Below are 13,576 nucleotides of genomic sequence, written 5' to 3' on the forward strand. Positions count from 1 at the left end.
TTCCAGTGTGTTTTTTCAGACCTATAAGAGCTAAGATATAAATATACTGGATATACTGGATATAAATATACACATGTCTATTTACTTCTGCCTGCCCATAGACTTACATAAAGCTTTTGTTCAATTCTGCCAAAAAAAAACTGACAGGCAGATCTGAACTGTATGACCGTATGAAAAAAATCTTAAGATAACTTTCTACCTAACTATAAATTTCTGCAACATCAGGCAACATTTTATACACTAATATTGCAAACTCTGATTGCTCTTTGTAAGATATATAAAGATATTTCTATTTATCTAGCATTAAAAAAACAGGCAACACTTACAATTGCACACGGAAAACCACGGTCAGAAGTTCAATTCCAACACCAGCGGCAAGCCCAAGGTCCAAACCAAGAATTATAGATGCTAGGAATGTCAATATCCACACAAGCTGTCAGGAAAAAACACACTTTAATCTGTAGTGATCATAATAAGCTCATAATTAAAAGGACTGTCATATAAAATGTGTATATTGTTTGAATGAGAATGAAGTTTTCAATTATCTCCTGTTTGTCTAAATTTGACACAGGGAGTTTAGGCAGTATTATATTCTATGTGATTTGAAGGTGTATGTGATTCTTAATTATCTGTGTGAACTTACAATGCAGAATACGCTTATTTAAATTTTCACCACAATTTTCTTGTGCCGCTTTCCTCTCATTAGTCTGAGCTGTGCTGTATATGATATTCAAGAGGCTGCCACTAGGTAATATTTAGGAACTTATAATATTGATTGATGATTTTATATACATACACGCATACAGAGGGTACCATGAAGAGGCCTTGCAGCTTATGCATGCGTTTGCAAATGCATTCTAACTAAGCCTCTGTTTTTAACTCAGACTGTTGGACAGGTTAATCTGGTTTGTCAACAGATAGGTTGGTGAGTTGAGCTATGGAATGTTCTGTTTTTACATGGTCCACGTTTCTGTGTGATTCCGGTGCAATTTCCAGCCTATTCAAATGAATAGGCTGAAATCACACTGGATCACACCAAATGCAATGCACTACATTTTAAAAACACACTAAACTGGATTGCATGGTACTGTGTAGGGATGCACCGAAATTTCGGCTGCTCAAACATATCGGCCAAAAATTGTGTTTTTGGTACATTGGCAAAAGTAAAAAATCCCGATAATGGCGTAGAAATTTGCGCATGCGCAGTAGCAGTGTGCGCACATTCCCTGCGGTGAAGAGGCTGGAGTTTGCTGGAGTTGGGAGCACTTTCCATACAGACGTTCCTCGTGGTTGAGACTTGAGACGCAGTTGTGACTCGGGAGACGGCTGCATACAGGGCTGCATACAGGGCTGCATTGGAGAGTGGGCACCATCCCTCCTGGATGGCTACTGTTACTACTATTTTCCAGGGACCATTCACTTTAACTACTGACAAACAATCCATCTAGTACTATATATAATACAAACTTGGCTAATGAAATAGAGATATTTAGTTGTATGTACTCATAGTACATACAAGTACATACAACTGAATGTACTTGTAGTATTATAGTTAGTTCTACTAGTTACTCTATTACTACTAAACTAACAGGCCAGGTAATAATTATTATTATTTTTGAGGTACTTATTATCAGGGAAGTAATTTGGATCAAGCTCACCATCTCCCTGCGCACAGGCGCAGCGGAACGGTGCCTTTGCGCACACAAATTCGCCATGGATCAGCGTTCTGGCGCATGCACATTCGTGCCCCTACTGAGCGGTGCGCACGCATGCGCACAAGCACACGCATAACGCAAATTCCCTGACCAGTCTATAAAAGGAGCCTTAGCAGACAGACAAGTTGCTGGTTTGTCTCAGCTCACCTGTGTTCCTCTGCTTCCGGTTCCTGTTTACCACTTCCTGTTGTGACCCGGATTGCCTGAACAATACACTGATTTTCTCCTGACCTGACCCCTGGCTTGTTTAATGGACTTCCTGATCTTAGCCTTGCTGGCTCCCGGACTGATACCTGTGTTTGACCCTTGGCCTGCCTCTGGATTATCCTCTGTCTGCTGCACTTAGCTTTGGTGGCTCCCGGACTGATACCTGTGTTTGACCCTCGGCCTGCCTCTGGATTATCCTCTGTCTTCTGCACTTAGCCCCGCTGGCTCCCAGACTGATACCTGTGTTTGACCCTCGGCCTTCCTCTGGATTATCCTCTGCACTTAGCCTTGCTGGCTCCTGGACTGATTACTTGTGTTTGACCCTCGGCCTGTTTCTGGACTTTTCTTACCTGTTCTACAGACTTGTTTGCTACTTACCTTCTGGTCCGGTCCATCCTGCATGAGCCCTCTTCCAGACCTTCACACAAGTCAGATATCCCGCTGGAGGCTTGTGCCTCTTGGTGCAACCGACTCCCTGTATCACCTCCAGGGGTGGTGTGCGCTGAGTCGCAACAGCCACCGCTCTCTGCATCTTGGCCTCAGTGAGTACCTCTTTGCTGATACTTATATAGCGCCGTCAATTTAGATAGCATTCAGTTAGTATGTTATGCTAATACTACACTGACAAGTGCATGAATTTTTTAAACATGACAGTATGTACTATGCAGAAATATACTACTGAATATTATATCTCAAAAATGCATGTAATCAAATCAATAAATTCAATATATTCTTTGGTACAAGTCAGATGTACTGCAGTGCATGGCAAGAGAGGTGAACTGTTAAAAAAAAGATTGGTGGTTAGGTTTAGTTTATTTTTATTTTTTATAGCTGCCAGGGGTTTCGTTTTTAGATTTATTTTAGTCCTTTTTTTCCCTCAGATTTCACTTCCCCTATAGATCATTCTGTGCTATTCTTCTACGCTACCAACAAAGGTGGACCATGTCTGCAGTGTGGAAATATTTTAAAGTTTCTGATAAAGACCCCAAATTTGCCAACTGCAGTCTTTGCTCAGCAGAAATTTCAAGAGGGGGTACAGTGCCAAGGCATTTTCAACAACAGGTTTGATACACCACCTGAAAACACGTCATCCAGTTCAGCATACAGAATACAAGAAAATAGTACCACCTCCAAAAAGTGCCTCAGGGCCAGGCTCAACAACATCTGTGGCCACAGTCTTTGAAAAGGTTAAAAAATGTACAAGTGATAGTCCCAAAGCTTGCGACGTTACATATAAAATTATGGAATTGATTGCATTAGACAACCAGCCATTCTCTGTTGTAGAGGGCATTGAATTTCCTAGGCTCATGCAACATATTGAGCCGCATTACACACTACCAAGCAGACTCTACTTTGCAGATTTCTGTCTACCTGAATTGTTTTGCAGTGTTAAAAAACACATTCATGAGCTCATGACTACTGACATCATAGCAATCAGTTTTACTACCGACATTTGGAGTTCAGACGTCAGTCCAATGAACATGCTTAGCCAGACAGCGCAGGGGATAGATGCCAAATTTCAATTGCAAAACATCCTACTTAACGCAGGTGAGTTTGTTGGATCACATACTGCAGCAGCAATATCTGATGTTTTAAAAACCATGCTTGATACTTGGTACATTGAGAAGTCTAAAGTGCATTTGATTGTCCGAGATAATGCGTGCAACATGGCAAAGGCAATGGAGGACAGTGAACTTAAAAGCAAATCGTGTATGGTACACACGCTGCAATTGGCTGTGAATGAGGGATTTCTGAGTCAGCGCACCATATTTGATATCGGAACAAAAGGAAGAAAAATTGTGGGTCACTTTAAGCATTCTCCGCTTGCTTATTCCAGATTACAAGCTTTGCAGATACAGTTTGGAATGCCACCGAAACGACTGCAGCAAGATGTAGCCACTTGTTGGAACAGCACCTACTATATGCTGCAAAGTCTTTTCGAACAAAAGCGTGCTTTAGCTGCATTCATTGCAGATTACGAGCTGCCGGCAACATTGAGTGCACATCAGTGGATGTTAGTTGAAAATAGTTTGTCCCTTCAATCTCCATTTGAACAGTTAACAAAGGAAATAAGCTCAGCTGATGCTTCCATTGCTGAAGTTATTCCCTTGATTGCTGCACTGAAGCGTCTGCTAGGAAAAGAGGCAGAAACAGACCATGGCGTAAAAACGGCTAAAACTACTCTACTGGAGGCCATTAACAACCGGTTTCAAGACACGAAATCCAACCCTCTGTACTGCATTGCAACAGTTCTAGATCCTCGATTTAAAGAGCATTATTTTTTTAATGTGGGGAAAAAGCAGCATGCACGGGAAATGATACAGGCACAAATGGAGGTGATGGAAGCATCTGGGGAAGGCGTTTCGTGGTGTAGCACAGAGGAAAGTATACGAGAGAAACGACCGCATACAAATGAAGAGGAACACACTCCCTCGATATCTGATATGTTTGAAGATATTTTACATGAACAAATAGCAGTGCCACAACAACTGCAATTACCCAACAGCTGGAGATTTATTTAGCTGAACAGCCTATCACCAGAAGCGACAATCTTGTTGAGTACTGGTGCATCAACAAACAACATTTTCCTTTGCTTGCACAGATTGCATGCAGATATTTATCTGCCCCAAGCACCAGTACAGAGAATGAGAGACTATTCAGTCTAGCGTCTCATATTCTTGATGAGAAGAGGAACCGTCTCTCCTGTGAGAAAGCTGAACAACTTTTGTTCTTAAAGCGAAATCTACCACTTTTACTCTGAAATAGATTTAGAAATCAGTAGAACAGTCCAATTCATTTACTATGTTGAACATAGTAAATTAATTGGTATATTCAGACTGTGCTAGTTGAAACATAGTGTGTTCCAATTGTCTAGTTGTGCCATTGGTTGTTCATTGTAATTCTTCTACAGTTTTAACTTCAATTTAAGAGAACTCCAGCTTTTGAACTACTGTGCACATAGTTTGTTGTTGGGCCAAACTATGCCTCTCCCTAAGCTGTCAGCCCGCTGCATGCGCAAAACTGTATGTATATCTGTTCTGTATCTGTGTCTGGCTACACAGTATACCACACTGTGTACCGGGTATGGGTGGAGACTTCCAGAAACACAGACTAGGCTACATTGCTTGCTGTGATTGGCTGAGCACCGCTGCTGTAGACCAGACTGTAGACTAGTCTGTGTTCCGGGAAGTCTCTTCCCATACCCGGAACACAGTGCAGTATACTGTATGACTATGTATGTAACCCGCAACTACATATTACATATACATATGTAGCACCCCACCACTTTAGGTGGGTGCTATTAGTTTAGAAGTTAAATTGTCAGCGCCTTACTGTATTTTGTATAGGCCTGGAGGTTTGTCTGGGTTAGGGAGGAGTAATAGGTTAGAGGGGCATGTGACCACCTGTGTATCACCCTGGGAGGACACTCCCTTGCTCTCCAGAGGAAACATCTGGAAAGGAGGCGGTTCAGGCTCTGATGGACAGGCAGTGTGTATGGAGCTCTTATCCAATTGTTAATTTGCTTGGTATGAGGTGGGGCTCATACATATACACTGGGGTCACATGTTCCCAGAGGAGTTGGCGATGGGAAGCAAACTAATCCACACAGGCTTAAAGATGTGATGTTAAGGCCTAGTTCAGAGATTCCAGTGCTGGATAGCCACACAGATCTTCGCCAGAAGGTGATGGAGGTTCAGAGACTCCAGAGCTGGAAGGTTTCCACCATGTTCCAAAGCAAGAAGTAGCTGCAAACCGACCACAGTGAACCAGGGTTGGCCTGGACCTTTCCTGAGCTGGTCTGTGAGGAAAAGGGCAGGAGGAGAAGGCAAATGAGGACTGGGACTGCTAGCGTTTCAATACCACATGCTTTTCAGAGGGGCATGCGTGTTAGCTCATTAAAGGAGATGGACTATTCACTGAAACACATTCTATTCCAGAGGCAACTCCTATTCTGTGCATCACTAAGGTGATAGCGCCTGCCGGAATCTGGAATAAAGCTCAAAATTGTACATTCAACCCAGAGGCAAAGTATATCTGTGCCTCACTGAGGTAATAGCGCCTGCCGAAATATGGAGTAAAGTTAAAGTTTTGAACTGGTCTACACGTGTCTGTGCTTTACTACAGCGGGGGATTGTTGAAGCGGGGGTTAAACCAGCCATACTGTATGAACTACTAGAAGCTCCCAAGGGAGTAGTGCACTTCACATACATACAATTTTATCGCACATGCAGCCACTGACACCTTAGGGAGAGAACTTAGGGAAATTAGTTCTCATTTAAGTTGAAAAAAATAAATAAAATAAAAATCATGTTATATAATATAATATTATTTACAGAAAAACTGTGAAACAGAATAACAACCTTCTGCCATATTTCTGTTATGGATAGTTGTTCTTTAATTTTATAACAGTTTGTTTTGCACAATACCTTTGCCATTAAAGGGATATGAAACTAAAGTGCATAGGAAAACACACAGAGGTAGATTGATTTACTATTACTAAAACTGGAGAGTGCATAATCTGGTGCAGCTCTGTGTAGAAGGTTAGGTTAACCAATTGGCTTCCAGTTATTTTTCTCAAAGCTTTGAACAAGCTGAAAAACTTCAAAGCTCATTGGCTAGCCTAATGTACTCAGCTGCGCAAAATTTTTCAATCTCTCCAATTTTAGTAAATCAACTCCATAATCTCTGGTGCTTGGAAGTGGGCCCCAGACTGTTGTCTACATTTTTCCCTGCTGGACATTCCATGTCTTGATGCCCTCTTATGACCAGGGAAGTCAGTGGATACACTGTCTGAAATAATACAAGACAGAGGACGCCCTGGCCTAGTGCATTAAGGAAGACCTCTCTTTGTTAATATGGTAACTTAAGTAATATACAACAAACCAACAGGTGTACTCTATCAACCTTGTCATCAAAGTAAGTTTCCAGTCCACAATACATCATATCGCATCACCTATAGCCTAGGACAACTGGAAAACCCAACTGGCTAACTTTGAGGACTTGCCTCTCCTCGAGCTCCAGCTCTAAGGAAGAGCCAAGACCTTGAAACACCTTAGCCTGTTGTTGGGTTTTCCAGTTGTCCCACTCCCATTATGTGATGTGAATGATGATGTATCGTGGACTGGAAGCTGATGTTTTACTTTGACAACAAGCTTTGATACAGAACTGACTTAGTAGTATGATGTGTATAATAGCCCATGCGCCCTCTATCTTGTTTTATGGTTCTTCTATTTTTGAACAATAAAGTAAAAAGTGCAAATACCGTACCTCTAATCAAACATAGAGGCTCTTAATCTTTGGCATTTTTATATAATGCCTGTTTTTTTGTTTTTTATAATATTTTATTTTGTTTTTATTATTATTAATTATTGTGCAATGTGCAGCAGCAGCATATGTACTGTTACTGTAAGTTAAGTTACATTCTTTATTTCATTTTGTATTTTATTTTATTTTCTGTGTCCAATTTATGTGGGTTACTTTTATTAAAGTACTAATTTTACATTACCGCATTGTACTATTTTTTTATTCATAAAATTTGTGATAATTAAAAGTCAAATATGAATAATAAAGAATATAACACAATTTTGAAATTTATATATCAAATAAATGTTATTATTTAAAAAAAAACTGTCAGTTTCGGTTTTTGGCCTAGTGTATCCTCCATTTTCTTTTTCTGCACTGAAATTTGCATTCGGTGCACCCCTAGTACTGTGTTACTATGCGATCCCCTGCAAGCATTTGCAATCTGTGTTTAGGGTGCGATTAGGAATACAATGACCCCCACAGCTGATTGCATTACATGTGTGTTTTGAAGCAGAGAGGGAAACGCACATGGACCACAGGTTTCCCACACCACATTCTGGTGTGAGCAAGTCTTTATTACAATTTTTTAGTGGTTAGTATGAAGACAAAATGAGTGCAGGGTTTCCCAAAGCAACTAGCAGCTGTACAACCTAATGTGAAGAAATAAGGAGTAGTGAAATACCAGGCTAACAAGTAATATGTATGTTTCTATATGTAAATATACAGTATGTTTGGTGAGCTGAATACAGTATCTATTAGTACTTAATCTTATCATTTCTGTAGGAGCCTTTATTCACAGCTCTAAATAAAATAAATATAGCATGTTTGATATTTAGATAGTAAACATACAAATCTAATGCAAAGAACAAAAAAAAAACATTATAAAATAAAGATCTACTTACGCAGTCATATTTGTCTCTTTTAAACAATACAGGAATTTCATTGAATTTCATCAGCATCCCCTTTAAATTTACCAGGATAATGCCAGCCAAAACTGACTATAAAACAAAAAGTACAAAAAAGTTTTTATCTGTAAGGATATTGACTGAGGCATATTAACAAGAAGAAAGCTGAAAATTTTTTTGGAACAACGCAAGAATAAGTTACCACTGATGATGTGTGTCCCATGTGTGGCTGCTGCTACGTTCTCTAAAACTGCTAAATTCATTACTCCCATACACTTACAGTATATGCAGAACCTTACAGCTTTGGATGGAATACAGTTCTCCGCCTGCCATTCTGTGATTAGAGGAGAGGATGAACATCACAAGAGAAAGAGACCCCCTATGAGGACTTTACTATGGCTGGAACTATATGTCATAGTGCCAGATAATCAGCTCTTTCTTTAGTGTAAGGAAGTCATGAAATTAGCAGTTTTAGGGAACACAGCAGTTGCATAGGGGGTACACATCATTAGTGGTAACTTATTCTTACATTGCAAATGTCCAAAAAAAAAAATGTTTTTCATAGAGTTCAGACTTAAACCATTCACACTATTCCCCCAAAGAAGTATCAATGTCATGTTCCTATGACAGTTACAGGACATAAGCTCACACTCTGTAGTCCATTTTATACAGAGGCCAGTTAACACATTAATATGTTTATGTGAGAAAGACTTAGAATACACAGGAAGCACATACAGTACATGAAAGGAACAAGTAAAGCTGGCTATACACTGATCAATATTAGGCTGGACCAGCACAGGCCATGTGGATTTTGATCAGTGTGTGCTCCCCCAGGGGACAGAAGTCCATTTTTTGTTTACTTCTGCCAAAAGGCAATGTTGAGAATTTTTCCATTAATCAGTGCCTGCAGCCAATCAGTAGGGGCCACTGTCAGAATGCAATGCATGGATTGAGGAATACACTGGCCCCCTGAATGAATGAAAAAAAAATTATTAGTGTTTGGTCAGCTTTATACTCCTGGAGACCTCTTTACAACGAAACGTACGTTGGGGTTACAAGAAGTGACAGGAGAGATCTGGAAATGGTGTGATACCTGCAACGATTGGGGATATGAACCGAACTTGCACTAGCTATAGTGGAGCCAACTTGTAACATTTTAAAGCTGTTAAACCTGGGTGCATGGTGGAATGCACAGATAAATGTGAGCGTATTAGCTAATGGTTTGATTATTGTTGTAATGAATTAGTTGTTTTAACAAAATGGTTTTACATTGTTGAATCCTTTCTCCCCTCTAATTTTATGGTAACTCTGGTGACACTGCGAGAAAGAAGTGGGATAGCCCTGGATGTTCAAACCCCTGAGGGATTGGTTGGTTGTCTGGTGAGTTCTCCAGAGTGGTGATGGTACACAGTGGTGGAGTGAAACACTGAAGAATCACTATAGGGTAGGATTTGCTGTGGTGCAAGATTTATTGTTGCTTTGTACAATCTGCACGAAACGATTTATATATTGGAGAAATATATTACAGGAAAGAGGACATTTGATTTTTTCCCTTTATTTGCTTATTAATTCATTTATTTTAAGAGTGCTGTGAATTGGATGTAGAAGAAAAAAAAAAGTCATATTTACCTGCTCTGTGTAATGGTTTTGCACAGAGCAGAGCAGCCCTTATGTTTTTTGGGTGCCTAACTGGCACTCCTGTCTCCTCCCCCTTGACCAGTGCTCCCAATAGCAAGCCTCTTGCTATGGGGGTACCAGTGCCTGCTCACCCCCAAGCCCTGCTCTATATGTCTATAAGACACATAGAGCTGCAGCTCTGCCCCCCCCCCCCGCTCACTCCTCATTGGCTCACTGGATGTGATTGACAGCAATTGGAGCCAGTGGTTACAGATGGCTTCTCAGCCAATGAGGAGAGGGAATCCCATGACAGCTGAGGCTCTTCTGCACATCGCTGGATCGAGAGGGGGCTCAGGGGAGTATTGGGGGGGGCTGTGGGGGGTGCCGCACTCATAAGGTTTTTTTACCTTAATGCACAGAATGCATGAAGGTAGAAAAATCCGTATCCTTTACAACCACTTTAAGCACATAGTGTGTTACACACAGTAGCTGGGATTTTTAGAATCACTAAGCACGGGTGTTGTTGGTTTCATACTGTTATAATAGTATGAAAGCGCATTATTCCATAAATACAGCTGTCTGAATATATACTAGCCTTGCCACAGATCAAATGTCAAAGCAAATAAAGGCCAAGATTGTTTTATTTCTATAGCCAGAGATAATATTTTATGAGTCTATTCCAATCATCCAATAGAAAGGGCTATTTTATCATCTAGCACCAGTTGTTTGTTCATCTTCACATTTGCAGTAAAGTAAAACATGAATAGTGTTTACTGTGTTATAAAAATGTTTTCAAATCAGATATTTATTATTTTATTATTTAGAATTACTATGTGGTTCTTTCATTACTGTTAGATTCGAAGCACAATTAAAACATATAAATACACCAATAAATTACCTTTGGCAGAGGTTCTAGAAGGTATCCAACAGCCAATGTCACTATTAATACAAGTATACCAGAAATGATGCCAGCGACCTGGGAAATGTTAATAGGAAAGAATAAAAAATCTATTTTGCAACACTCATTCAAGTTTTTCAGTATTAGTTTTCCATTAGCTATAGTGTAGAAAACAACATTAATGAATTGTTTTGAAGTGATTATCAATGACCTAAAGTCTTTCTAACAACAGATCTGCCTATTTTTTTGTGGTGTTGTCCTTTTGGGAAGACTTCCCTTCACTTTCTGTTGTGGAAATACAATAAAGAGATATATGTGTTGTATATTATATGTGTTGATGCAATGCAACACTTCTTGCCGGTGGACATGCATTGCAGAAAAACACAACATGTTCATTGGGGTGTGCTACTAAATGCTACATGCATTTTTTTGGTTGGATTTGTTGTATTAGCACATAACATGCACTAAGCCACTGCAATAGTAAATAGGTCCTAAAGGAGCTGAGAATCCTTACTTATTAAATTGCTTCAATTTATGTAATTGCTTGCATTAATGTACTATCGTATGAAAAGCAAATTCCAGTTTACTTATTTAAGCTGAAATTGATTGGATATTCAAAGTGAACAGAGATTTACTTTTCACGATTAAATAACTGAAGTGAATATATGTTCAGTGAAACTGATCTACTAAAGGAGGTGAGAATGTTCACATAATACATTTTCTGAATATGCATTTTAATTATTAAATCATGTGAAAAGAAAATTCCTGCATACGTATTTCATATATACACTATTGAATAACAAAAGTGAATATTCATAAAATGTATTGTGTGAACATTTGTAACTCCTTTATTAACCACTTCAGGACCGCCGTATTGCCATTGTACGTCAGCACAATGGCACAGGCAGGCAGAATCACGTACATCTACGTGATTGCCTTCCAGCGGGTGGGGGGTCCCATCGGACCCCCTCCCGCTGGATACGGCGGTCCGATTCGGTGCAGGAGCGCTCCGTGATGAGGGGATGGCCGTTCGTTTTCGGCCACCCCCTCTGGATCGCTCCTGGCCAATGAGAAGCTTCCTCCCCTGTGTATTGTTTACACAGGAAGGAGGAAGTGATGTCATTCTCCTCGGGGCGGTCTTTTTGACCGGACTACGAGGAGAAGAGTAAAAGTAAGTCTGCACGAACACTACACTGACATGTAGGTACACACAGGCACACAAACCCCCCCCGATCCCCCCCCCGATCGCCCCCCGATCCCCCCCCCGCCCCCCCTCCCCCCCCAGTCACAGTGTCACTGATTGCATTGATCATTTCTTTACTGATCAATGCATTCAGTGTCAGTTGTGACAGTAAAAACTGTCAGGACAGTTAGTGTTAGGTCCAGGGTAGCCCCCTATCACCCCCCAATAAAGATTTAACCCCCTGATTGCCCCTAGAGTTAACCCTTTCACCCCCTTTTGCCAGTGTCACTAAGCGATCATTTTTCTGATCGCTGCATGTGTCGCTAGTGTCGCTAGGTAGCTAGTTATTTTTTTAGGTTCACCGCCAGGTTTTTATATCGCTAGGTACCCCGATATACTACCCAATAATGTTTTTAACCCCCTGATTGCCGCTAGTTAACCCTTTCACCCCCTTTTGCCAGTGTCACTAAGCGATCGTTTTTCTGATCGCTGCATTAGTGTCGCTACAGTCGCTAGGTAGCTAGTTATTTTTTTAGGTTCACCGCCAGGTTTTTATAGCGCTAGGTACCCCGATATACTACCCAATAATGTTTTTAACCCCCTGATTGCCGCTAGTTAACCCTTTCACCCCCTTTTGCCAGTGTCACTAAGCGATCATTTTTCTGATCGCTGCATGTGTCGCTAGGTAGCTAGTTATTTTTTTAGGTTCACCGCCAGGTTTTTATATCGCTAGGTACCCCGATATACTACCCAATAATGTTTTTAACCCCCTGATTGCCGCTAGTTAACCCTTTCACCCCCTTTTGCCAGTGTCACTAAGCGATCGTTTTTCTGATCGCTGCATTAGTGTCGCTACAGTCGCTAGGTAGCTAGTTATTTTTTTAGGTTCACCGCCAGGTTTTTATAGCGCTAGGTACCCCGATATACTACCCAATAATGGTTTTAACCCCCTGATTTCCGCTAGTTAACCCTTTCACCCCCTTTTGCCAGTGTCACTAAGCGATAATTTTTCTGAACGCTGCATCAGTGTCGCTAGTGTCGCTAGGTAGCTAGTTAACTAGGCTCCCAAAAAGTCCCCCACATGTGGTATCCCCGTACTCGGGAGAAGCAGCAGAATTTATTTTGGGGTGTAATTTGACTTCTGCCCATAGCATGTGTGAGCAATATATCATTTAGTGACAACTTTGTGCAAAAAAAAAAAAGTTTGTAATATTCCCGCAACTTTTGGCAAAATATAAAATATTCCATGGACTCAACATGCCTCTCAGTAAATAGCTTGGGGTGTCTACTTTCCAAAATGGGGTCATTTGGGGGGGTTTTGTGCTATTTTGGCATTTTATGGCCTTCGAAACTGTGATAGGTAGTGAGGAGTTAAATCAAAAATTTGCACCCTTAGAAATCCTGAAGGTGGTGATTGGTTTTCGGGGTGCCGTGCGCGACTAGACTCCCAAAAAGTCCCACACATGTGGTATCCCCGTACTCGGGAGAAGCAGCAGAATGTATTTTGGGGTGTCATTTCACATATAACCATGGCATGTGTGAGCAATATATCATTTAGTGACAACTTTTTGTAAAAAAAATTTTTGATTTTTTTTTTTGTCATTATTCAATCCCTTAGGACAAAAAAAATAAATATTCAATGGGCTCAACATACCCCTCAGCAATTTCCTTGGGGTGTCTACTTTCCAAAATGGGGTCATTTGGGGGGGATTTGTACTGCCCTGCCATTTTAGCACCTCAAGAAATG

General features: G+C 40.7%; 1 protein-coding gene across 1 annotated transcript in view; it reads right to left on the reverse strand.

Annotated features, from left to right (window-relative positions):
* LOC143963622 (chloride anion exchanger-like) overlaps positions 1 to 13,576 on the reverse strand; it is a 129,012-nt gene that overhangs the window by 34,243 nt on the left and 81,193 nt on the right. Inside the window, exons 11-13 of the mRNA XM_077473307.1 lie at positions 10,647 to 10,724; positions 8,129 to 8,224; positions 327 to 433 (exon numbers count right to left, since the gene is read on the reverse strand). Of these exons, the coding sequence (XP_077329433.1) occupies positions 327 to 433; positions 8,129 to 8,224; positions 10,647 to 10,724 (281 nt within the window). The remainder of the gene's footprint in view (positions 1 to 326; positions 434 to 8,128; positions 8,225 to 10,646; positions 10,725 to 13,576) is intronic.

The sequence above is a fragment of the Lithobates pipiens genome, unplaced genomic scaffold, assembly GCF_037356315.1.
Source record: "Lithobates pipiens isolate NorthernLeopardFrog02 unplaced genomic scaffold, aLitPip1_a1.2 Scaffold_8, whole genome shotgun sequence".
Lineage (NCBI taxonomy): Eukaryota > Metazoa > Chordata > Amphibia > Anura > Ranidae > Lithobates > Lithobates pipiens.